A 24,569-nucleotide genomic window follows, 5' to 3' on the forward strand; every position below is an offset into this window, starting at 1 on the left:
TACAAAAGAAATGCTTGGCTGGCTGCCTATAAGTCAGTTTATCCGCGTGAGATGACCAACGTCCCTCTTTTTCTTTCTCTTTTTTTCCTCCTCTCTCACTATCTCATACAGTGTGTGTGTGTGTGTGTGTGTGTGTGTGTGTGTGTGTGTGTGTGTGTGTGTGTATGATCTATAGTTCCCTGCCTCTCTCCCCCCCCCCTCCCTGCATCACCCCCTCCTCCCTCCCTCACCCTAACCCTTCTTAATATGATGTAAAAAGCTAATCGCATGCAAATGTCTGTTGTCCCGGTAACCGGGCCTGAAAAATCCCTTTGATGTTTCCCCCGACTCATTCTCTTCACGTTCTCTTTGTTCGCCACAGTCTCGCTGCTTTGTCAACATCCCCCCTTTTACCCCGCTCGCTCTCTCTCCTTCATCCATTCTGCAGCTCTCTCGGCCCTCTCTTAGTTCTCTCCATTAGAAAAAAAAAAGTTCTAACTCTACTTTGTGTCTCCCTCTTTCTATAAGCCCCTCTCTCTATTCTTCCTCTCTTTTTTCTCCCCTGCCTCCTCTCCCCCTCGTGCTCCTGCTCTCCCCTTGACTGTGCCTCTCTGTCTGTCTGCCCCTTCGCCCTCGCTCATTTCCCATCATTCCCACCTACTGTCTCCTGTCCTTCTCCTCTGTCGCTCCCTTTCTCTCTCCCTCAGTTCTGCCCCTTCCTGCCCCCCCTCATTCCCCCTTTTTACCCACCCTTTATCTCTCATTCCTCCCTCTATGTCTCTCACATGCACAGATGGACACACACACTCATGCTCTCAAACTGCCCTCCCTCCTTTAGAGAATTTGATCCCTAGACTATTTGATATGGCGCTGCACTGGAGTTATCTAATCATTCTGGTTTTTGTGAGGCCCGGTGGAAGCGGCAGCACAGCTGGCTTTTACAGAATAGACCCCACTCATTACAGCAAGTTTAAGGTTACGAGGTTACAGGCCCCGTTTTGAGGTTAGACCTGCTACACGGTTCACACACAAACTCTAACCCTCCACTCCTCTTAAATCCCCATCTGCGAGGTTGGAACTTGCATCCAGTTTTAATTCAACACAGAAAAGTAAAAAAAAAAAAACAGTACAATTATCAAGTAAGCATAACATGCATTTCCAACATTCCACATTCCTTTCAAAAAATGTAAACATCAGGCAGAGTGTGTCGTAGAAAAGGGCAAGGGGAAAGTTTCTATACATTAATACTGCCTCGCAACGGCATACAAAAGTCAGGGATTCTGCATATGACAATCTATATTGCAGTAAGAATGAAATATGGTGTTCATTACATTGCTTCCAATATAACGCATTGTACCAAACAGCTAAAGGCTATCAAATGTACGGGCCTTCTCCAAGCCAACAAATTACATATTGATTCAGAAACGGCTCAATAGCCATTTGCAAATTTTGAATTTGAATGCAGATATGAAACGTGTTAAATCTGATAACGGCAACAATCTGCTGCTGCTGTCTGCAGACGGGAGCTTGACCTCCCGCTGCTGGCTTCTGCTCCCCGATGGCTTCATATTGTACCTTAAGCATGATATTGTTTGATCGGGATACACATGCTATCTAATCAAACCAAAGAGTCGATGATAATTGGTTTTACTGGCTGTATGCTTGCTGCCATACAATATGAACTATACATAATCATATGAAATATTGATGCTTTTTGTTTTGGCTGCATCATAACATAAAAATGACAAGTGCCAGATATGTTGCGCATCATTTTGTACTATATTCAGCTTTAATGTAATCTCATAGACGTGTAACATGTATTTCTATTAGTGGACCCACGAGTGAGTGGAAGATATTTTCATAAAGCATGTTCCCTAGACTTGAGATATGATATCTTAAAGGAAAAGTTTGGGAAATGCACTTATTTGCCTTCTTTGCAAGAGTTAGATGAAAAGATTGACACCATTCTCATGTCTACGGTCAATATGAAGCTACTGCCAGCAAACTGTTAGCTTAGCACAAAGAATGGAAGCAGGGGGAAACAGCTAGCCTAGTTTTATCTGAAGGTAACAGAATTTGTCTACCAGCACCTCAAAAGCCCATTAAAAATCATGTTATATGTAAAAAAGAAAACGAACGAGTATACCTTTAAAAGGGGCTCATAAGTGGGATTTTTCTGACAACCTCAAGAAATAAGAAATAGTCTGGTACAGGATCCCGTATTTAAACCACAACTTGACATTTTTCCTACAGATTAGGGATCTTTAGAGGTGCTTGTAGGTAGTTTTTGTTATCATTGTTTCCCCGTTTCCACTCTTTATGCTAAGCTAAGCTGCTAGCTGTATCTTCATCCTTATTTTACAGACATTATATTGGTATGGATCTTCTCATCTAATTCCTGTCAAAACAACGAGTAGGTATATTTACCAAAATGTCAAACTATTGCTTAAAAATGTTAATCTAAACACGTGTCAAACTCAAGGCCCACAGGCCAAATCCGGCCCCTCGCAGACTCGGATTAGGCCTGCATATCAATTTAGGTTCCCAATAAATTTTGGCCCATCTAGTTTTTTTTTCTGAAGTTTTTGTCACTTTTGCTGCCGTTTTTTGTCACTTTTCGCAGTTTTTTGATGTTTTTTTCTGACCTTTTTTCAAGGATGACTAAGGACTTCTTTAGGGCTTTACGTCGATCAAACTGTGAGTGAGAAGACTATATGAGACAAGCAGTAATATAGTCAAAGATATTTGACTTTTCTCTTAAATAAAAGCATGTCTATAAACGTTACGTCTGGCCCTTGATGTGATTCTTATTGTCCAGTGCGGCCTTTACTGAAGTTGAGTCTGACACCCCTGATCTTAAGCAATCTCCTGACATCACAATGGCAATCAGCTTAAGAGACATCACTAAGGACCTCTTCAAACTGTGATCTTGAAACTCAAAAATTCACAAGCAGAAGCTAAAAAGGAACATTTGGGGGCATCTTGGTTGTTGGTCAAATGAAGAAAAGTTCCCTACAGTAGAAGTCAGAGTTGAGTAAATTGTCTCTTTAAGAATGATAACATGTAGTTCATGTCTTCTGGGCCACAAGCACAAAAACCAGCAAAACCAGAATATAGCACATCAAACATATCCACCTTTCTCCATTTTATGGAGACCAGGAAAGCTCAGACTAAATGTAACAATAATACCTCTTTGTACACACATCAACATTGCACAGACACCCATTATTTATACCTTTGGCATACAGAATATGGAACTTATATCAAAATAATAGTTTAAACGCCTAATAGTACGTATAAGGCACCAAGAAGCTCATGTTGCTAACATAAGTTATACTTTAAAGAAGGCTAAATAAGTCCTTGCCATTGTTAATGCAACATCATTAGCTTAAACAAACATATGGATATGATCCTGTAAGATGTTCCTGTTCAATATCAAGGCAATGCTTACTGTGTGTGATCAGATGTAACCTTGCCTGATGTTGATTTAGCCGCTGTACCAGGCTCTAAAACGGCCACAGTGACTGTGTGTGTGAGCATGTGGATGTGAATAGAGCTCCACTGTCTTATAACAATAAGAATGACTGCATGTGTTGGACACTGTGTGTATTTGTGTGTATGTGTATGCATGCTCACACCACCCCTGCCTCATTTACATAGATGCAATCACACCTAGCCTATGCCACACATTTTTACACAGGCAGGGGAAAAAAAGCCTACAGTACTCCATTCAGCGTTATGAAAATGACAAAGTACATAATACATTCTAAATCTGCAATCCTACAGTGGATTTACGCCCCACATATTACTTCCTGTTTATTGTCAGATGCTGGAGCATGTGATGCGTACAGTCAGCCAACCAGCCGGGCAGTCAGTGGTTCAGACCAAGTGGTTTGGCCTAGTGGGGAGCCGCGGGGCAGACAATGGCCGCACTGTATGGCTGAAGTGCCTTTGGTGTCAATGACTTTGCCAGCAACTGAGACTGGCAGATCCAAAATGGCGGAGCGCAGAGAGCCCTGCTGGTGCTTGTCATGGTTTAAACAGGGCAGTTTTGATCCTTTTTTGGAGGCAGCTTTTCTTTTGGGGGGGGGGGGGTAAAACGTGGGGAACGCAGTGCAGCTCTGCTCTGGCTAATCAGCTGGCATTTTATTTGTTTTAAGTAGGTGAAGGGGGGGAAAGGGAAGGTTAGTAAGCATGTAAGAGAAGTTCAAATAGTCTGAGGGTCTCTCTTTTGTCTTCTTGCTCCTCAAAGTCCAGTTTGGTTTGCCCAGAGGTGGAATGGAGATGTTTAAATCTTCAGTCCAGGGTCCAGTTTCTGATTGGAAAAAGATACAGGAAGAGACACAAAGAAATTGAACATTACATTTCTATATATATATATATATATATACAGATATGTTTTCTGATTTCTTTAAGTAGAAAAAGACTTGACAAAACTTGTATAATCAGAAAGTAAGCGATGCTGTGACATTGTGACATGAGCAGGACCATAAAGAGAGCAACAACAGAGAGAGGAAGAAAAGATGAAAGAAATGTAACTTACTCTTATTGAGATGACAGTTACACGGCTGTAGAGGGAGACTGACTCTGAGGAGGAATAAAGACAAACAGAAACAGTCACATTTTTGTATTCTGCACTAAAGTGTGTGTGTGTGTGTGTGTGTGTGTGTGCGTGTGTGTGTGCGTGCGTGCCATAGCGTGCACGTACGTGGGCGCAAGCGGCAATCCTCCCTCTGTTGTTGAATATGTGCGTATCACTGTCTGTGTGTTTGCCCTATCGGTTTGGGCTGTGTGTGTCCGTCTGTCTGTCAATCTGTTCCCAGCGCAGTCTGTTTGCCAATCTGTCATATTCTGTTTGCTAGATAAGGAGATTGAGAGAATGTGTGTGTGTGTGTGTGTGTGTGTGTGTGTGTTGTGTGCGCGCAGAGCAAATTCGTTTAAACTTTACCATGGAGATGGCAGACAGGTACTGCTGTTTCCTTACAGCTAAGAGGATGCATACTCCTGTCTACACTTTACTAACATATAGAAATGCTTTGAATTTGCCATTTGAAGGACACTTTATCACCTCACTGAAACTGTAGCAGAATGACTCCACTAATCTCAGACGTAGGTTACATTCAAATGGCTGAAATTCCACAGCAGCTGAGGGGCATTTAAGTTTTCCATTTTGCACAAATAAACATTATTTTCATGTGTAATATATAAACCATGAGAAAAGAGGAAAGATTGAGAAGATTGATAGTGTGGGTAAAAATTGTAAAAACCCAAATGGGCTTTTGAATGCACTCATCCATCTAAAGAAGAACCATGCATGAAGATCAGGCAAATTACTGATTAGAAAATGACACATTTCAACGATTTCTAATTGCAACGCCTCCATTTGGAGTCCAGCCGGGAACCTTTGCACGCCATCCATATTTTCTCTCCCCTAGATCCTTGTCCATTCCTCCTTACTGTTCGCTATCGAACGGAGATTAACATTCTTGAAAGAATACTTGCAGAGGTGGACGATCTACTAACTGTTTTTGCATTTTCCTACCTTGATTAGACAGCAGTGGTAGAGAAATGAAAGGAAATGAGAGAGAGAGAGAGAGAGAGAGAGAGAGAGAGAGAGAGAGCAAGAGAGACAGAGGGAAAACAGACCGATTTAAACCGGGGATGTTGTGGATCATGGTCAGCGTTTTAACCCCTAACCCACAGGGACGCACCCTGCTAAGTGTTTTTGGGGTTTGGTTCTGTCATAAAACAACCTACACACACAACACACTTTTTCACATATTCACCAAGAAAACAAACCAACGTAAAAAATGGACATGCAGAAACAGTGAAAAGTGAAGTGTGCCACAGAAGAAAATAAAATCACTAAGTAGTGGTCCCGACTTGCCCCAAATCTTGACAACAACACAGACTGCTGCGCCCCTGCTACATTACTGACTGAAAGTTGAGTAAAGTTGAAAGTGAAAGTTAATCTTTATGCTTTGTTTTTCTCACTTGCACTCTGTGTCATCAGCGCAACTCTTTCTAATTTTGCTTACTTTTAGACGGGTTGGGAACGGCTGTCGTTTACCGCTCCTGAGCAGTTGTGTCGCATTCCGAGCTTGAGATGATCGTTCACGGTTTTATATCATCCCTGGCTTGATTACTGCAACTCCGTTTTCACCTTTCTCAGCAAGTCGTCTCAGGACCGTCTACAACTGGTCCAGAACTCTGCTGCAAGGCTGTTGACCAGGTCCAGCAGGTTGTTGCACATCACTCCTTTTTTTTTATACTCATTACATTGGCTTCCGATAAAGTTCAGGCCCAATTTAAAGTTCTTGTTCTGACTTATAAAGCTTTGCATGTTCAGGCACCTGTTTAGATCTCTGACCTGCTCCATCCGTACACTACTAACAGGTCCCTCAGGCCTTTTAACCAGGGATTACTGGTGGTTCCATGCACTTGCTTAAAGGTCCAGTGTGTAACGTGTTTAGTTGTTCATTATCAAAATCTGTGTTGCCCGTTCACAAATTTGTCCTTTTTCATGAATATTTACCACCACCATCAATTCCAAGTATTCCTTTTTGCTTGAAATTTTACATTTGCATTCGCATGAACCGGGTTAGACGCTCCATATTCATGCGACATTTTGAAATACGTTAGCCAGTAAGGGACATACAGGACATACTGCTCCGCCTTTCGCGTTTTCGACCCACAGGCCGGGCTGGGCCGACATTTTACGCCGCTATGATCGGGCCGGGCCCTTAAACAAGCATTTGTGTTATTTTAATCATTAGCTTATTAGCCTTATTCGGTGGGGAGCAAGCTATGTCTCTCCAGCTTCTCCCATAGCTCTGGGTGTCCTGCACTGACTTGAGTGTGAGGTAAACTGTGCTACATCGCATCTCCCCCCCCTCTGCAGCACTGTTGTCGGTCAATTACGTAATCGAGACAAGAAAGTCTCCTATATGGTTCCAGGGCTTTGATTATGTTGCTGCCTTGATCTGTTACCCACACTATTCGGCTGAGGGAGCTAGGGGTCAAGGTTTTTTTTTATTTTTTTTTTACATTTCTTCATTCGGATCCATTTGCGATCCATGCCATTCTGAATAAACAAACAGCGCAGTTTACATGCTTCGTCCTTGTTGCATTATTCATTAAGATAATTCTAAACAGATTTCTGTAGTTCAAACAACTCGGAATTGTAGTTGAGAACGTCAGTTAAACGGCCCACGTATTAAAAAACGTCTGTAAAATGTGCTATATCAAACAAACATATTATTAGTAGTAGTAGTATTAGTATTATTATTATGTTGTGGCTGCTGTTCATACATGCAGCCCTTCATAAGCCCCGCTCCACCCCAGCATCCACCTGTAGGCTCTTATTCTACGTTCCCCTACAAGGGACAGTAATATCATCAAAAATCAGAGCCTTGATGCCACATATCAATGCTGTACATATTCTACATTCACATAATAAAATCCACTCTATGTGAGTTGGCTGGCTGAACTGATCCCAGTGACAACCAGTGCATGGTTTGAAAGAATGCTGTACTCATTAGCAGTCTCAAGGCTTGACACTGACCATGTTCAGTGTTGCAAATTCTGTCCGGGTAGTTCCCGGTCCTTTAGAAAGTCATATATGGGACCTTTTAGAAAAATGCAGGTTCCTAAAAAAGAATCCTGGAAAACCTTCAGATATTGTGAAAAGAGCCTGTGGTTCCACTTCACATTCCTCACATTTTGAATCTATATTTAACCATGGTGAAGTGTTTGAGTCATTACAGCAAATAAAAAAAAACATAAAAAAAACATTTTCATCCACTTTGCAGTCACTGGATTGTGTGTTACTGTATGTGGGTACACTGTGACCCCACCTGGGAGTAACTTGTTGATCCGGAGCTTCTCCTGGGGTCCCTTCCAGACGCCGGGGATCCCCCCTCCTTCTGACTGCCGACAGAGGAGGAGTCTGAGCAGCTACTGTGGACTAAGAGAGAGAGAGAGAGAGAGAGAGAGAAAGAGAGAGAGAGAGAGAGAGAGAGAGAGAGAGAGAGAGAGAGAGAGAGAGAGAGTCGGTTATAGGATAGCATCAAAATACAGTATATCTAGCCGGTGTTAAACACTTCAAATATGTATTTTTATCTCTTTTTGCTCCAGGTAGTGGATCAAATATCAAATAATGATATCATCCTGCATTCAGGCTTGATTTGCATGCATGGATTCTTTGCCATTTACATTAGGCGTTGTGTGTATATGTACTTTAATAATGCAAACAAATCAGTGTCTTGAAATGAAACTGGGTTTAGGAGAGGCTGGGTGTGGGAGAGACAAAGAGAGAGGAGTCAGAGAGAAAAGGCATTTTTTTCCCATCCTGTTCAATGAATTTCTAACAGCGTTCTGTCCCAGAGGACAATTCATGCATTGAAATCCTGAGCTGCTGCACTCAATGAGACACCTGGTGAGCAGTATGGGCATTACACCGAGCAATGAATGGAAAGAAATCACTTTGGCTCTCAGGCAACAGTGGCCTTTGGGGGACTGGATGGTGGGTCTGGAATCTGAAGAATTATATTTCAGTTTCTGTGTTTTCATTTCACTTTTATCACTGTGGGCAGGATCTCGTTTCTTAAATGGGAACTCCCTCTCATATGTTGGAATATGAATCTATAGCATCAATATGTGATGCGAGTTCCAGGAGTTGTTTTGTGACAAAGATCATACTTTCCTTCAACCTGCCTCCCGTGGTTCTATCTCAGTTGGTAATTCCCTCGTTTTCCAGGTGGAGTTCTGATTATACTTTGACTATTCAGCAGGGAACTGTTGTGAACCTGTTGCTGATTATGTGTTTAGGTGGAGAGTGTGCTAGTGTTGTAGTAGGAGCAAGATCATTTTTCAGTATCTCTTACTCATTTTTCCTGAACTTCTCTTAATTCATAATGCTGCCTGATCATTGAACCCATGTTTAGACTGATGTCTGATTTCTGTAATCAAATTGCATTGTAGCTACTCATTGGATAGCTCAGTATTTGGCCAGTTATGTACAGGAATAGGAATGGGCGACATGGTCAAAATCTTTATTACATTACTATTAAAGAAGCACTATTTTTGAACAATGAATTCAATGTAAATACTCAAGTACAGTACAGTCTGGGATACTTGTACTTTACTAAATGTTATGCTACTTTATACTTTTATTTTTGATACTTTAAGTACATTTGCTAATATTCTTTATTTTATTTTTTATTCAGGACTTTTACCTTGTAATTCAGTATTTTTCATTTTCGTACACTTCTACAGTGCTAGAGAAAATAAAGGTGCTCCACAAAGACTTTTAATAAAGTATGGAATCCCTTTCTTAATCATATTAAAGAGAAAATCAAATTACTCGTTGTTCCATGAAAAGTAAAATGTCAGAATTAGCCATGCTCGCTTAATACAGCTCTCTCTGCCCTGCAAGTTTATTTAATTTTCCCAATAACATGGGAACAGCTTACTATTGTTTTCTATCTTGTCTTTTTATTTATTTATTTTGGAATTTTTTTTAATGTTATTGTATGTTGTCTTATTATCACTATGTTCCATTATGTTTTTCTTGTACGTTTCTTCACGTTGGTTTTGTGTACATAATATGTCACTAAATATATCTTACAGTATTGTACTACTTGTTAAAAATAACAATAAATAAATAAATGACATTCACCCTCCCCAGAGGATGAATCCTACAAAAACCCTACAGTTCCATCACTAATATATACCATATTAAGAAAAATACAAGAACTGCAATGTAAATCTGCAATAGTTCTTTAAACAGTGCACCACCCTGTCAGTACCAGATTTTTTTTTTTTTGTGGTTATGGATAAAGGAAGCACAACAAAGCCACAGTTTAAGGGAGACACAGGACTGAAGGTTGTGATGGGATTTTATCACAGCACAAGTAAAAGGTGCTTTTCAACAGAGCTACATATTCTCTGCAGGCACGTCAGAGCTCTTCAAAATTTCTCAGTGTGAGTCAAATATCAAAAATTCATAGAATAGCCCGAGGGCGCCAGATTGAAAAAAACATGTACCGCGTTATTACATTGTCACATGACGAGAAACACCCAGGACCCGTTTTGTTTCCCGTCTGTAATCTCAGGGCCGCAGCACTCTCGGCTCAGAAAGCAAATTTGAAAAATCCAGTAACCCGTTCTGGTCACATAAAACTGAACGACTTCGTGAAGCCACAGTGTGAACTGAAAAATGGTTTAGACTTTCTGTATTTGTAAGGTGAGAAGAGAAACTGCAGGGTTTCAAATTAAGACTCCACACTGAACTGCTATTTGATGTTTATTACTCACCTTTTCCCGAAACATGAACACATTCTCTGTAAGATGAAGTGTTCAGTTTTTAGTGATCTACCTGTAGATACCAGTTCATTTCAATTCTTTGATGCAAATGCTGTTCTCCCTGTGCAGCACCCCTAAGATCACAGTGTTCCTAGTACCTGCAGCATCCCACACGTACAGAACAAGTGTTGCAGATGTATTCCCTTTTGAGCTAGTCTCGCATTGCCAGAACTTCCTCCACAGCGCTGCGGAGGAGGGTCTGGCTAGTCCACACAGCATTCAGGGGTGGGAGAAAAACGTGCTGTGGTTTATTGGCTTTTCTTTAAACCAATGACAATCGTCTTGGCGGGGTGCTGACCACCGAGCGTAGCCACGATGCCGCTGCAAAATAGCCTTGGGAAGGAACTTGTTTTGGTGGAACATGTTCAAAAGTTGTTTTAGTCGTGCAACAGAAAACTCAGATTGGACAGATAGTCTAGCTAGCTGTCTGGATTTATCCTGCAGAGATCTGAGGAGCAGTTAACCATAGTCCTCATAAGTTGACTAGATTTTAAAATTACAACACAAAGAAAGCGGAAGGTAATTGGACATCCGAAAAGAGTGACATCCGGCGGAAGTTCCGGCAGAACAAGAGCAATCGCACAACGTCGTGGATATAGACTTCTTTTGAACCTACCTCGGTCATTGAGACTGTAGATGGAGTCCAGTTCTGAGCCTTGAGTTCCTGTCGCGTCCAGCAGCAGCTTACTGGAAATTCCCATGCAGAGTGACTCCTTCAGACACAACTCTGGAAGATTAAGGAGGAGAAATTGTTAAAAATAAAATTAACAAAAGAACAGAAAAAAAATACTTTCATACAGAAATCACATAATGTACTCAACTGCGTTTGCAAGAAGTTCTTATGTAAAGCACATTGCAGTAAAACTGACTGAATGTTTTTATTTTTTAAGGGAATACGACTGGTGTAACAGGGTATGGGAAGAACTCGGTCTATCAATGAAAACAGTTTGTTTATGGTTTGGGAACATGGGAACAATGCTGTTTGATCACTAAGTTAACAGTGCCTAAAGTGTGTCAGCCCCCTTTTTTAATGCCAGCTGCAAAGCATTTTATCAAGTGTGATACTGTAATCTGAACCAATTACAGGAAGTTTTTATGGATATGAGGAGGTGGATATGTGACATGTGATAGCCAGCAGTGCTTGGGAAGCTGGACATAAATAAATAAGCAACAATCAAACAGCAGATTGGAATGGTGCTGATAGTGTTCTCTACTCATAGGAAAGTAGAGAAGCCAGATAAAGTTACACAGAGAGGAATCAGAATTGTGAAAAAAAGAAAAAGAAAAACTGAAAGATTCCAGACTAAAATGACCTCCTGCACATGTTTTTGGGCCATAATTTCAGATGTCCACAATGTTCTGATTCAGGATGAAAAATGGGTAAGTGGCCCACACCCTAACTTTACATTGGAGTGGCCACTTATTCAGAATGTTTTCCTGCTTTACACTCAGTGTATGCTGGGATTCTGTCTGGGGATTTAATGAGATACAAGACCAAGACAATGCTACTGTATGAGTTACAAAATGATGGACAATTTGAAAACAAAATGTTGCAAATACCATTTATTATTACATCTGAGTTGACATCTTACTTTAGGAGTGTTTTTATTCCATGCTTTCTTTTTTCTTGTCAAAACCTAGCGCCTACATTACCCACAATGCAACTCGAACGCTGACAGTTTAGTCGGAGCTTCGAGTGTGTTATGCTAGTAGCGGCTAATGTAGCCTTGCGCTTCTAGCCTCAAGCGAAATGAGTTACGTCACTAGATGCAACTTATCAGGCTTTATGAAACGTTTTTACATGTGCAGTAGTACTCCCCAAGTTGCTCTTTCTGTTTATAATCTGAACACTTTTACATACACTTTGATTAAAGGTCCCATATTGTAAAAAGTGAGTGGCTTGTTTATTTATAAAGTGGGTCTAGGTGTTATATAAATACTGTGAAAGTATCAAAACGCTCAATCCAGCAAGAAATGCACACAGCCTGTATTCAAAAACTGTGCCTTTAAACGAGTCGTGAGGACTTCTGTACGGTTGTGATGTCACAACTATACTATATATAGGTAGAAAGTGCTGCTACAGTGCCGTTACAGTCATTCCCCGGCTGCAATGGCGGGGGCAGAGACTCCGTTTTTTTTAAGAGTGGAGCTTAAAGAGACAGGATCTAAAACAGAGCGTTTCAGATACAGTATACAGGTACATTCAGACAGACAGTATGAGTATACAATAATGTGTATTTTAAACAGCATGTAAATATACATGTCCTAGTAGGAACCCAAAATACAAGTATGAATCTGAAAATGAGCATGATATGGGACCTCTGAGGTCAAAGGTCAGACTGTACCTGTGTTGTTGATGGCGTGTGTCCACAGCAGATGGGCAATGTCATGAGTCCAGGCTGCCTTGTCTTCCCTGTTCTTGGTTTGCAGCGTGATGCAGTCTCTGGTTCGAGGAGCCTGTCGGACCCAAACTTCGAACTTCACTCCCTCCCCACCCACGCTCTGAGTCAGACCCATCTCACTGGTCTGCAGGGAGAAGAGGATAAACATATAGAGTCAAGAGGACTGAGAAAAAATAGACGGAAAGAGAGAAGTCAAAACTGTCTAAGGACTAAAATAATTGGATTAAAAAAGTCAAATTTAAAGCTAAATAAAGTGAAATTTTAACTAACTAAACTTCTTAGCTTGCCTTCAACTTGATCTAGGTACAGAAGGAGGTTTTTCCTCAAAACTCTTCATACATGATAGGAAATGATTATGTGTGTGTGAAATACAGAGAGGGGAAAGAGAAAGCGAGTTAACTGTGTGTGTGTGTGTGTGTGTGTGTGTGTGTGTGCGTGCGTGCGTGCGTGCGTGTGTGTGTGTGTGTGTGTGCTTCACATTCATGGGGGTCCAAAAACCGGGGAATACAGTATACTTGTGGGGTCTGCACAGCCTTGTGGGGGCCCAAAATGCTGGACCCCACAAGGTTAAAGGGCTCTTTGAGGGTTAAGATTTGGTTTTAGGATTAGGGTTAGAATTAGGTTATGGTCAGGGTAAGGGTTAAGGATAGGCATTTAGTTGTGATGGTTAAGGTTAGGGTAAGGGGCTAGGGAATGCATTATGTCAATGACCGGTGTGTTTGTGTGTGTGTGTGTGTGTGTGTGTGTGCGTGCGTGCGTGCTTGAGGTGTGTACTGTACCTTGATGCTGTGTTTGTAGCTGTAGGCGGTCCGTCCCGGGCTAGGGCTCTTCTGTTTGGTGAAGATGACGACGTGTAAAAATCTTCTTCCTGCCAATAGGGTTGGGTACCAAAATCTGGTGCCACTGATATGTCTGCGCTTCTCTCTGATGCTCTGAAACAGACGATACAGGCAACACAAACACCGCTGCACGTGACGCTAGTTAACACTATACTCGACAGCAGCTAACGTTAGCCTACCGCTAGCTAGTAGCTGGATTAAAAACGGTTAAAATGCTGACAGCTAACACTAAACGGTGTAAAGTTTGACTGTGTTTTACTGTAGAGGATTCAACACCGGGATGTAACAATCTGCAGCTGCCGTTGTCGGAAAAACAACACAGACGGTGCGTTCAATGAAACTGGTAAACTACAGCCTCGTGGTGCATTTGAAGTTATTGTTAAATGTCCTTTTCCCATCTGGTGGTTGTTTTTGTCGTTCAACAGCAATTTACTAGTGAAATAAGTTATTGTTATGTTATACATTATTATTAAATCATTTTCATTTTGACCATATGGCCTAGCAATAAACAAGCCGTTCTTTAATGTCGCCGACTGTTGTTTAGTACCCTTCTTCTTTTCTTTTTTTTACTTTCTTAAAAAGTATCGGTTCAGGCACCGTTAATTATGTATGCGATTAATTTCGATTAATTAATCACAGAGTATGTAATTAATTAGATTACATTTTTTAATCGATTGACAGCCCTAATATATACTGTGAAAGTATCAAAACGCTCAATCCAGCAAGAAATGCACACAGCCTGTATTCAAAAACTGTGCCTTTAAACGAGTCGTGAGGACTTCTGTACGGTTGTGATGTCACAACTATACTATATATAGGTAGAAAGTGCTGCTACAGTGCCGTTACAGTCATTCCCCGGCTGCAATGGCGGGGGCAGAGACTCCGTTTTTTTTAAGAGTGGAGCTTAAAGAGACAGGATCTAAAACAGAGCGTTTCAGATACAGTATACAGGTACATTCAGACAGACAGTATGAGTATACAATAATGTGTATTTTAAACAGCATGTAAATATACATGTCCTAGTAGAAACCCAAAATACAAGTATGAATCTGAAAATGAGCATGATATGGGACCTCTGAGGTCAAAGGTCAGACTGTACCTGTGTTGTTGATGGCGTGTGTCCACAGCAGATGGGCAATGTCATGAGTCCAGGCTGCCTTGTCTTCCCTGTTCTTGGTTTGCAGCGTGATGCAGTCTCTGGTTCGAGGAGCCTGTCGGACCCAAACTTCGAACTTCACTCCCTCCCCACCCACGCTCTGAGTCAGACCCATCTCACTGGTCTGCAGGGAGAAGAGGATAAACATATAGAGTCAAGAGGACTGAGAAAAAATAGAAGGAAAGAGAGAAGTCAAAACTGTCTAAGGACTAAAATAATTGGATTAAAAAAGTCAAATTTAAAGCTAAATAAAGTGAAATTTTAACTAACTAAACTTCTTAGCTTGCCTTCAACTTGATCTAGGTACAGAAGGAGGTTTTTCCTCAAAACTCTTCATACATGATAGGAAATGATTATGTGTGTGTGAAATACAGAGAGGGGAAAGAGAAAGCGAGTTAACTGTGTGTGTGTGTGTGTGTGTGTGTGTGTGTGTGCGTGCGTGCGTGCGTGCGTGTGTGTGTGTGTGTGTGCTTCACATTCATGGGGTCCAAAAACCGGGGAATACAGTATACTTGTGGGGTCTGCACAGCCTTGTGGGGCCCAAAATGCTGGACCCCACAAGGTTAAAGGGCTCTTTGAGGGTTAAGACTTGGTTTTAGGATTAGGGTTAGAATTAGGTTATGGTCAGGGTAAGGGTTAAGGATAGGCATTTAGTTGTGATGGTTAAGGTTAGGGTAAGGGGCTAGGGAATGCATTATGTCAATGACCGGTGTGTTTGTGTGTGTGTGTGTGTGTGTGTGTGTGCGTGCGTGCGTGCTTGAGGTGTGTACTGTACCTTGATGCTGTGTTTGTAGCTGTAGGCGGTCCGTCCCGGGCTAGGGCTCTTCTGTTTGGTGAAGATGACGACGTGCTGGTAGAGGAAAACGTTTCTCACGCCCGCCCGCTTCCTGCGAGCCCCCCCGCACACCGTCAGCTCGCCCTGCCGTACCAGCTCGCCGCGCTCCGCCACTGGGATCTGAAATCACACATAAAACACACACACACACACACACACACACACACACACACCCACACACACACACACACACACACCCACCCACACACACACACACACACACACACACACACACACACACACACACACACACACACACACACGTTAGGATGCACTTATCTTGGCCTGAGGCCCAGGCCCAGGGCTTTAATCTGCAAAAGATACCATCTTAATTTATATCTTAAGAGGCCATTTAGCCTTGACTTGAGTTTTAAATCATGTTTTTTTTTTTTTTTTTTGCCAGTGGGTTGAAATTTTTTACTTTTTTTTCGATCCAGTTTCATTTTATTATCTCGAAGCAAGAAAACAAAATATAGAAAAAAAGGTAGATTCTTAAAACAAACTGCTTCGGAAACAAGTGAATAATCTCAGACTCTTTGGAACATTTTAAAGGGCCAGTGCGCACACATTTTGTTGCTCCGTAGCTCAAAAATAAATAACTGTGTTAAATCTGAAAGTCTTCACGGGGTTATTAACTCATTTTAGGCTTTCAAAAAAGTCACTTTCTTGCCTGTTCACCTTTTTACGAGCAAATTCTCTCCTTAACCTACTCAAAATTTTGATTTGGAGTTGAGAGAAATTTCTGCTATACAAAGACTGAAAAGCCTTATTCTTGAGTCAATAAAGAAAATGACAAAGCAGTATCATAATTACAGTGCCTTGCATGATGACATACTGAATTCCCTCTTCACAAGGATGCTTCTGTCTCTTGGATCTTTGCTCTAATTGGCCAGCTGACTCACATCTTTTGTGAAAATGGGACTTTATTGTTCATGTCAATTACCGGGTCAAAGGACTTTGTGATGTTGTTGCAACTCCTAACAGAAGCAGCTAGAGATTGATAAAAGTCCAATCTTACGTAACGCTCCTTAAGGACTCAGTACTAGACTTACAAACAGGGCGACATAAGCGATACATAGGGTGAACATTTTCTCAACCGTAAGTGCTCTGCTAATAAAATTAAAAAGGACTAATAATATACCAGCAACCTGTCACGCAGAGCCGTTATTTTTAAACCTCTAGAGATGTGTGTCATGATATAACTGATGCTTCACTCACTTATGAACACCCACATACACACCCACCCATACACACACCTGCACTTACTTTTTTTTTTTTTTTTCCACTTGGAGAGCTTTTGCAGCGTGATTTGAAGTAGCTCAATGGGAGTGTTTGTGCTGCTGTAATCTCCCCTTGCTCGAAAAGGGGAGGAGAGAATAGTTGTGTGTGGGTGTGTGGGTGGGGGGGGTAGCTCTGAATGATTCTGCTGTGTCAGAAGAGCACAGCATGGGGCAAATGGATGTGGTGTTTTCTAGGGTTAAAAGGTTTTTTTTAGAGGCTAGGTTTTTCTTTTTTATCCAATCCATAATAACTGCAAGAGTTGAAGTGTATTCCTAGTTGTCGATAAAAATTCCATCTTTCCCCCCCACGTTCTTTTCTTTTATTTGCTGCGTTCCTCTATTTGTGTTCTGAGCAGGAGACAATTTCATTATTTATTTGTTTTAAATTTCCTGGCTTTTACATCGCACACACTCATGCAAGAACATAGTCATCACTGTGGTTCACAATGAACCTTGTCTTGTGATGAGAAAACATACCTAACATCTTCCAGTAGTAGAAAGAAATTGGAGAAAATGCAAATGAGCTCCTGGCTATGCACTTGGAGTCAAGTACATTTTAAACATACTGTATATAACCTAAAAAGCATTTGTACTTTTTTTTATATTCTAATAAATACTAATAAACTCCCTTTTTTAACATACAAAAAACAGTATATAATTAACTCAAGCAATAAAAGCGTTCAAAATTCTATCTCTTCCAACTGTCTGACCTCATCAGGATGAGTTAGTTTCTTTCCCTCTGAGAAAAGAAAGTGGGACTTGATTTACAGTCGCACAGTCATAAACTGGGACAGGCATTCTCACCGGACATCCGACGATGAGGTCACTGGCCCTGAGGTCCTCGCCATGCTGTTGGGCGTGTCTCAGGATGGAGAGGGCGGAGTCGGAGGCGGGGTTTATCCCTCCCAGCTCCTCTAAGGCATCACAGTACTGCTCCAGCCTCTGAGTGGGAGCCTGAAGACAATGAGGGAAGGACAGGGGGGAGAGGGGGGAGGCTGGGGGGAGTTTGGACTGCAGGACAGGGGAAAAAAAGAGGGGAGTTGTAGGAAAAGGAAAAGTTACAATGAGTTGTCTCTTACGGTGTCTCAACGTCATATTCAGACTATAAGATAACCACAAAACAATTACCCCACAGTGCAACCTAAAAAGTAGTTTACGATATATGCTCACAAACCTACATTTATTTACCATAATGCATTGCACAGGCAGAGAAAACGGAAAGAGGTCAGATGAGAGAAAATGTGTTTGATTTTTGCCATCTAGTCTCGTTTTGCCAGACCTTCCTCCACAGCGCTTCGGAAGAGGGTCTGGCAAGTCTAACACACTATATAGGGGTCAATTTTTTAAAATGTCCCGTGTGTAAATGAAGAAAATGTGCATGTGTAAGTAAGTTATCTCATCTGAGACACATATTATAATATGTAATGGCAATGTAAAAGCTGTGAAAGTTTTGTTTTGGGCCTTTTTGCCATTTACATTAGAAGATTGTTATTTCACAACATAAATAATAAAACATTACACATCACAATGTATAATGTTGTAAAAAAGAAAAATCTATGTAAAGAAAAAAGAAAAACCAAAATCAACAAACCAAAATGGTGAAAATCTCATTTGGTCTGCTACAATTACCACATGAGACGTGTGTAATCACGATCATTATTGTTTTGGCCAATATATCTTCAAATAACTTGATTTTTCACTCATTATTGGTCGAAAAAGCACAAACCCAGTACAAACATAAAGACATCTCAATCTGTTTCTTTCCTAGTGAAATCCCATTGTCCTTCTTGGTTTCCGCTGATCCCAGAAACCGCGTGTGTCTTCATCCTCATAACAATCATGACCACCATCCCCAAAACGATCGCCATCGTCACGTCCATCACGATAACCGTAAACCCTCATGCAGCCATAATCCACAATGTGTTTTTAAAGCTGCTGTGGAATGTGACTTGAACTCACACCGCCTCCTGCTGGTGGTTTCTTAGAAATGCTCCTTTATGAAACACTTGACAACTTGAATAAGATCTTAAGCACTGTGATCTTTCCTTGTAAAGTCCTCTTAGTAATCTTACGATGCCGTCGATGTATTAGTTTAAGTTAATTGTAGCTTGCAAGCTCAAATTACTTTCTCTATAATCCGCCTTTAATTGGCTTTTCTAGTGTACATTAAACATGTAATTAGCTTTACTATATACAGCTCATTTTTAATTGCAGCAACCGTTGAATAAAGCAACTTTAATTGCTTTGTGCTTGTGATGTGAGCAAAAATGACTCATAATGAGCTTCTCACATTGTGGTTTAACAGATTTTCTAAAAAAGAAGCTAAACCAAATAAAAATGCTATGACCCTGACACTCTTATTATGTGTAGATTCAGGAATGTGTGATCAACAGTGAAAAAACAGGGCGCTTTTTTTAAGGTAAGACACATGCACAGGCACATTTCACCCTGAAACTTTCCCAGTTGATTACTTACAAATATGCGTATGATGCATTATCTATTTTTTTTAATAAAATGGGCTAATTTGCATAGATTTTCAGAACAGAAATCTAAACATTGGATAAAGCCAGGTTCAAAATTCTTGTTTCATTTGGTTGGCATGTTAGAGTCATAGGTTTTTGACTTTGAGGTTTTTTGGATCTCTTTTTATCACTCCATACATCCCAAAATCTAATTTATTTTATAGTAGAAAAGCAGGGAGGAAAAGCTTCTTAAACTCAGATTCAAACACTTCTGCTGAAATCTCTGTGTGCACAATAAGTTGGATGTTTTAGAGATTCAAGGATTTGGTGGAGCGCAGCTAAATGATGATGACTCTTACCTTAAAGAAGTCGGCAGCCTGTGTGACCAGCGGAGAGTCCAGTTCTGGTTTGCTCCTGATGTAGTGGGAGTACTGCAGGAACTGCTCCCGCTATGTGAGAAAAAGATGTGGACAAATGAAACATAAAGGAGAGAATGTAGGGGAAGTTTTGTAAAGACAAAGTTCTTTTTTTATTGCCTTTAATCTGCTCAATCAATTAAAGAAAAGTGCTCATCTGATAAAGAAAAAATCTGGTGAATGTAAAGTCACAATCACATCCTTTTATAAAACAATATCTGATACTATCACAGCTTTATGTACCACAAAAGTGATTTTGCCACAAAATATTTTGATGCACAAGAAGTGACGCTTTCAACTGCCATGTTAACATGAATTTTAATATGGGATTTCCTGTAAGACTACAAATCAATCGTTTTCAGATTTTTAACAATGTTCATCTTATACTTTGTTAGTTTTGATAATACTTTCTAAATACCAGTACATTAAAAATTAAGAAGGCTCTGCAGTGCACAGGTATTCAACCTGGCGGTCAGGACCACCCAAGGATAAATCTGAAGGGCCACAAGATTCTTATACCCCCTGTATAAGAATCTTGTAACCCCTCATCACAGGTTGCACAGATCCCCTATCCCTATCCTAGGGGATGAGGGATAAATAAAGCCCAGATTTGTACCTACATTCCTGAACTTACGTATTTGCTGAAGCAGTCCTGTTGCAACAAGCTCTGCACAAGAGCGCCCTCCATGGCAGGGAGTAGGTTCTGCAAGTGAAAGGTGCTGAGGCTGGCCCAGTTGGGGAAGAGGGTCTCTGCCTTCCCCCTGATGGAGGCCGGGGTGTCTGAGAGCTCCAGTAAGGGGAGGTATGTCTCTTCTACCCCCTTCAGGACGGCTACATACTGCCTCTCTGAACTCAGCATCCTACACCAGAGCAGGTACAGCTTACTGCGGGAGAAAGAGAGAAGCAAAGAAATGATTAAGGAGTGCAAGGAAATGGATGAATACATTTGCAAAAGCGCAAACAACCGTGGGAGAAAGAGGAAAAGCGGGAAGGGAAGAGGACATGGCAGTGAATATAGCAATAAGCAATGGCCAGAGCTCAAACAGTTAGTAATGAACAAATGATCTGAGATTGCATGCTGACTGATAACATCATTCTGAAACAGACTTCAGCTGGACTTAAATGGTCCCAACAAGGATGAATCACTTCTCCCTTTTATATTAGCCTGGCCTGTTGTTAATGTAATTTATGATGTTGGTCTTGTTTTGGAGCTCTCAGCCAACTTTTCTCATATTCAAGTTCCCACACAGAAAAATACACACAAGGAGGACTTTCTATAGAAATAAAAAAAAGGGGGAAAAGAAGGAAAAATGTCACAAACACACCTCTGTGCAGTTGATCCGGCCCTATCTGTCCCTGTCTCCCTCTCAGTCCTCCCTAGCAGCACGTGTTGCCGTGGCGACCCCGTGTGGTCCACCACCTCCTTACTGCTGACCTCCACCCCTCGAATTAACACCCCTCCTCCTCCTCCTCCTCCTCCTCCTCCTCCTCCGCCCCATCCAGGGATGGCTGCAGCCATGCTAGTGGCAATCACTGGGTCAGCTGCCGTCCGTCTCCCCAGCCAGGACATGGGGGAGTTACGGCTCGCCCCACCCACCGGGGACTCAGGTTTAGGGGCAGTCGTGCCTCTGCGGGGAGCCAGAAGAGCCTGGAGGTCAAAGCTTGGGTGGCGCTTCCTTGGGGGCTTGGGAGGGAGCGGGGCCTCCGTGGGCTGAAAGTTGAGGGACATGGTTGAATTTCTTAAAGGATTACTCATTTCCTGTAAATTTGGCCCTTAACATGACTAGAGGATGAGCAGACACAACAGATAATCAATCCAAAATGAAGCACAAACTCACACTCTTCTTTGCCGGATTCAGAAGGTTCTGCAGAAACTTCCCTCCTCCAGCTCCGCCTGCTCCTCCTCCCCCTGCTCCCTCTTTCTTATTCCCTTTCTCCTCTCCTATCTTCAGCGTGGAGCAGGTCTGCGGCCTGAACAGCGATGCCAGAGATCCCCAGGACTGCAGCCCCCCCTCGCCTCCTCCAGCTCCCAGTCCCCAGTCGCCCTCTCCCTCAGAACCCATCAGGTCCCACAGGCTGCTGGCAGATGGCGTCTTTGGCCTCCCCTGGCCCTGATTCTGGGCCCTGTCAGGCTGGAGGAAGCGAGGTTTAACCTGCGCTACGGTCCGCTGGTAGCGCTCTACCGTCTGGGTCCAGAGATCCAGGAGCGCCCCGCCGCCCAGCTCTATGGCTAGGGAACGAGCGTCCTGGAAACGGGACGGGGGGATCGGGGGGAGAGAGGCGAGAGGGCAGGTGGAAGAAGAGGAAGAAGGGGAGGAGGTGGAGAAGACTACCTCACACCACTGGGTGGCCTGCACATGAGACAGGAAAGAAAAGATGACTCTTATTTGCCCTTCAATGTGTGATCATAACTTCCTGTGTGCATAACGGATGGCTTCCTTTGCTGCGTTACCTCGGTCAGTGTGGAGAGCAGCCTCTGTGTGTTATCCAGGGTGGTCCAGCAGTCAGACAGACAGTGGGACATGTCTCTCAGTTTCTCCCTGACCGGAGGAAGTCGGATCTGGACGTCACTTAGGCCTGCCCAGTCCAACTCGCACCAGCCCTCCAAATTGCTGAGCACTGACAAAGTCTCGCTGTGCAGCTCCTAAAGGATTCAGGGAGATCCACTGTGAGGTCTTTGCCTGGAAAAACCCTAAAGTGTTTACTGTAGAGGCTTGACAAGATACTCTTTGGAAATCATGAATGGAATAATAGCTGCTTCTGCTGGGAACATGCCCACAAAACGTCTTCATTAGTCTGTATCCACAAGAATGACCCAAATATACCACTGAATAGCAAAGGGGGCTCAAAACACATCTGTTTACATTTGACATTTTTAGCTATTAACTCCTCTAAGACATTGGAGCAGCTCCATATAGAGAGCAAATTATTTTTCCAGAAGGGATAAAAACACGTTTAAAATCACACAGACATCTAAAAAACTACAAAAAAAAATCAATCTAGAACATAATGAATATAACCTTGCTTTTTAGTATGTTGTGCAATACACTTCCTTTGTCTAAACAGAGATGGTAAACAAAAAAGTAAAGCAATTTCATATTGTTGTTTATGTAATATTTCCAGTTAAATCCTATGCATCATTTGCTAAACAGCATCCAATTACGGGAATTACGGGATAATGGTAAAAGCTAAAACGAGTAACAAGTAGGGACTCAGTAATATCAGTTATACATCAGTATCTATCTAAAATGTGCCAATATCAACTAATGGGGTTTTTCCACTACATGGTACCTGCTCGACTCGCCTTGACTCGCCTTTTTTGGTTTTCCATTATGAAAAAAAGTCCCTGGTACCTGCCAACAGGTAATTTCACCTCCGTCGAGGTTCCAAGAGAGCTGAGGCGATACCAAAAGGTGACGTGAAAACTGCAGACTACTGATTGGTCGGAGAGAGAATCGTCACTAATCACTGCGTCATCATTGCTAGCGACAGACGGGGGTTTCCTGAACAAACCCGCCATTTTTAAATAGTTTAGCCAGCGGTGGCTTTTTTGCTGCCTCCAGCTTCTTTTGAAACAAAATGTGTCTTCTGGCTGCGGCAACAGCCACATGCCGAGAATCAAAAACACACATTTGACGTTCTGTGTGTGTGTCGGGTTAGGTCGTGGCAGTTTCCTGCGGCGTCGCTATGACGACCAGCCACGCTCGCCTCACGCATGAGGCAGTACTAAATCTGCAATGGAAAAAGGAGGACGGGGCACCGCGGTCGAGCCGAGCCGAGTCTAGCAGGTACCATGTAGTGGAAAAACGCCATAACATTAGCCTGCACCAAGTGTGACACCTAGTGGTAATATTCAGTACATCGGTCCGGTCCGGTGTTTTGCTTTAATATCAAACCGGTTTGAAAGTGTGTACACCGACCCAACCTTTAGTTTTATGTCATTTTATACTCTTAAAAATTATTCTGATGGGATCACTTTTTTTATGGAGAGACAATCCTGGTGAAAATTGGTGTAGTCTATGTGTCTACATGTCATTCTCAATTCTACCACCGAATGGCGCCAAAGTCAGGGACTTTTGAAATCCTACACATTGTGGCTTTAATTTTAAGAATCACGCTGTGATTGTGAGCAAAGCACATTGTAATAGTATACTCTCTCATATACTATGTGTTATGTATACAAACGTATGTTTGCCGTACAAAAGGTTTTTAACAAATACTGTACCGAGAAATGAAGAGCAACACTCACATTGGCTGTTTCTCTGAATGTCTTGAATTTCTGCTGTTTGAGCGAGAGTCTGCTGAGGGACAGAGGAGGGTCCTTGTAGTCTTCCAGCTGTGACTGTACTTGCTCAATCTCCTTATCACACTGGGGTATAAGAGAGATAGGGAGAGAGGGGTGAAAGGAGGACACAGGGCATTCACTCTACATGGAGGACAAACAGAGAGACGAGGGAAGTGAAACACTGCAGAGGAGTGGAGGATTTTACATGAAGCGGAAAGATATAGGGGTGAGTAAGTAAGTAAGTAAAATGTATTTTTATAGCACATTTAAAAACAGCTCGCACTGACCAAAGTGCTGTACATAGCGCATTAACCATTTTTTCCCAGTATACTGTGTTGCATTGTACATGTTGTATCTGTCGTGTTGTGCTGTGGGTGAGCAAGACAAAGGAGTAGAATGATACGAAGCATATCTTAGAGAAAACACAAAACAGCAAATCAGGGAGTTTCCATCCAATCCCTGGTAGGAACAGTAGAGAGGAGGGAGGATGGGCAAAGTTAAAGCAGTGAAATCCTTTATGTACAGTGTGATGATGCATAAAACGCAACTT

At 42.0% G+C, this 24,569-nt stretch overlaps 1 protein-coding gene across 1 annotated transcript in view; it reads right to left on the bottom strand.

The window, feature by feature from the left end:
• Positions 1-1,026: 1,026 nt before the first annotated feature.
• Positions 1,027-24,569, bottom strand: part of arhgef40 (Rho guanine nucleotide exchange factor (GEF) 40) — a 46,859-nt gene continuing 23,316 nt past the window's right edge. The window contains exons 15-27 of the mRNA XM_078276497.1: positions 23,984-24,103; positions 22,187-22,378; positions 21,573-22,085; positions 21,060-21,445; positions 20,369-20,618; positions 19,678-19,767; positions 17,661-17,867; positions 15,517-15,696; positions 14,685-14,865; positions 10,961-11,071; positions 7,836-7,945; positions 4,523-4,566; positions 1,027-4,294 (exon numbers count right to left, since the gene is read on the bottom strand). Coding sequence (XP_078132623.1) covers positions 4,540-4,566; positions 7,836-7,945; positions 10,961-11,071; positions 14,685-14,865; positions 15,517-15,696; positions 17,661-17,867; positions 19,678-19,767; positions 20,369-20,618; positions 21,060-21,445; positions 21,573-22,085; positions 22,187-22,378; positions 23,984-24,103 — 2,367 coding nt within the window. The 3' untranslated portion in view covers positions 1,027-4,294; positions 4,523-4,539. The remainder of the gene's footprint in view (positions 4,295-4,522; positions 4,567-7,835; positions 7,946-10,960; positions 11,072-14,684; positions 14,866-15,516; positions 15,697-17,660; positions 17,868-19,677; positions 19,768-20,368; positions 20,619-21,059; positions 21,446-21,572; positions 22,086-22,186; positions 22,379-23,983; positions 24,104-24,569) is intronic.

This window comes from Sander vitreus, chromosome 19, assembly GCF_031162955.1.
Source record: "Sander vitreus isolate 19-12246 chromosome 19, sanVit1, whole genome shotgun sequence".
NCBI classification, from domain to species: Eukaryota; Metazoa; Chordata; class Actinopteri; order Perciformes; family Percidae; genus Sander; species Sander vitreus.